Source organism: Tupaia chinensis, unplaced genomic scaffold (assembly GCF_000334495.1).
Source record: "Tupaia chinensis unplaced genomic scaffold, TupChi_1.0 Scaffold000575_1, whole genome shotgun sequence".
NCBI lineage: Eukaryota > Metazoa > Chordata > Mammalia > Scandentia > Tupaiidae > Tupaia > Tupaia belangeri.
The window spans coordinates 82153-83421 of NW_006160089.1; the positions used below are offsets into that span (position 1 = coordinate 82153).

Genomic DNA, 1269 nt, shown 5'->3' on the forward strand with positions numbered 1-1269 from the left:
AGCAATTACCGGGTAATCAGAGGTCAAATGGGCCAGCAACTGAGGCAGGGTGACTGTGGATAGCCCCATGTCTATCACAGAGAGGCCACGGAGCAGATAATACATAGGTGAGTGGAGCCTGGAGTCCAGGGAGATGAGCAGCACCAGAGTCACATTCCCCAATAAGGTGGTCAGGTAAACAGCCAGGAACAAGAGAAAGAGGAGACTGTGTGGAATACTAGCTTTTGAGAGTCCTAAGAGCAAGAATACTGGAGAATGTGAAGCGTTTGAGGCACAGGTCATGATGAGTGACAAGGAACCTGCCTAAAAAGAAAGTTTAAATCAAAAAGTCATGGGTCAGAGGTTCAGAATCATGTTTCTGCTAAATTAAGTTCTTCAAGATTCTGGGTTTTTTTTGTTTGTTTGTTTGTTTTTAGAGGTTTTATTTTTGCTATAAGGCACGTGTGCTCACCAGAGAGACAGAAAGCGAGAAATCATCCCCCAGCGGGGATGGCCACACCGCAATCCCTTCTCCTCCATTCTCCTCTCCGGATCTTGGGCACGCACACACGCCTGGCGTGAGTTTAAGCTGTCAGGTCCAGGACTCAAACCGCGGTCGACAACGTGGGAGTCCAGTGACACAGCCATTACACTAACTGCTGGTCCCCAAGATTCTTAAAGACATAGCTTAAGCTGTGATCATCTGTGTTCCTTGCTCTGGGGCTAGCATTTCACTCCCATTCTTTATTATAGCATTTTCTCCCTTACTTCCTTCTCATTATTCACTCTTGTAGGTCGTTCCATTCCATCTAATCCACGAACCCAGCAAAAGTCCCTCCCTCAGGCAAAAACCCTTCATTCATCCTTGCCTTTCCATCCAGCTCCTACTTATCTCCCTCCAGAAAAGTTACCTTTACTCCATGTCTCCAGCTTCTCATCTTCCATTCACACCTCATCCCACTGCGGTCCTCATAATTTCTTGTCTCTGCACCTGTATGAACATAGTATCATTAAAATATATGACATGTAAAGAAATAGTTCTTACTAAGTACTAATAGTTGAATTTTATAGTGAAGATGCTTTAGATTGTCATGAAATTACTTGCTTTTCCTCTTTATTCCTTATGTTGGTTAAATGGGATCATATTCTCATTTGCCTGATGCAGCAATCAGAAACTGAAGGAGGACCAGATGGTGGTACCATGGTAAAAGTTAGACTGATTCACACCGGAACGTTCCAGGTTCATGTTCAGAAACTTCCCTGAGTACACCTATACATTTTTCTATATTG

At 43.9% G+C, this 1269-nt stretch overlaps 1 protein-coding gene across 1 annotated transcript in view; it reads right to left on the reverse strand.

The window, feature by feature from the left end:
* The window catches only part of OR1B1 (olfactory receptor family 1 subfamily B member 1), a 1054-nt gene extending 772 nt beyond the window's left edge, over positions 1 to 282 (reverse strand). Inside the window, 1 exon segment of the mRNA XM_014591457.2 lies at positions 1 to 282. This exon segment is cut by the window's left edge and continues 18 nt beyond it. Within this exon segment, the coding sequence (XP_014446943.1) occupies positions 1 to 282 (282 nt within the window).
* Positions 283 to 1269: the final 987 nt, after the last annotated feature.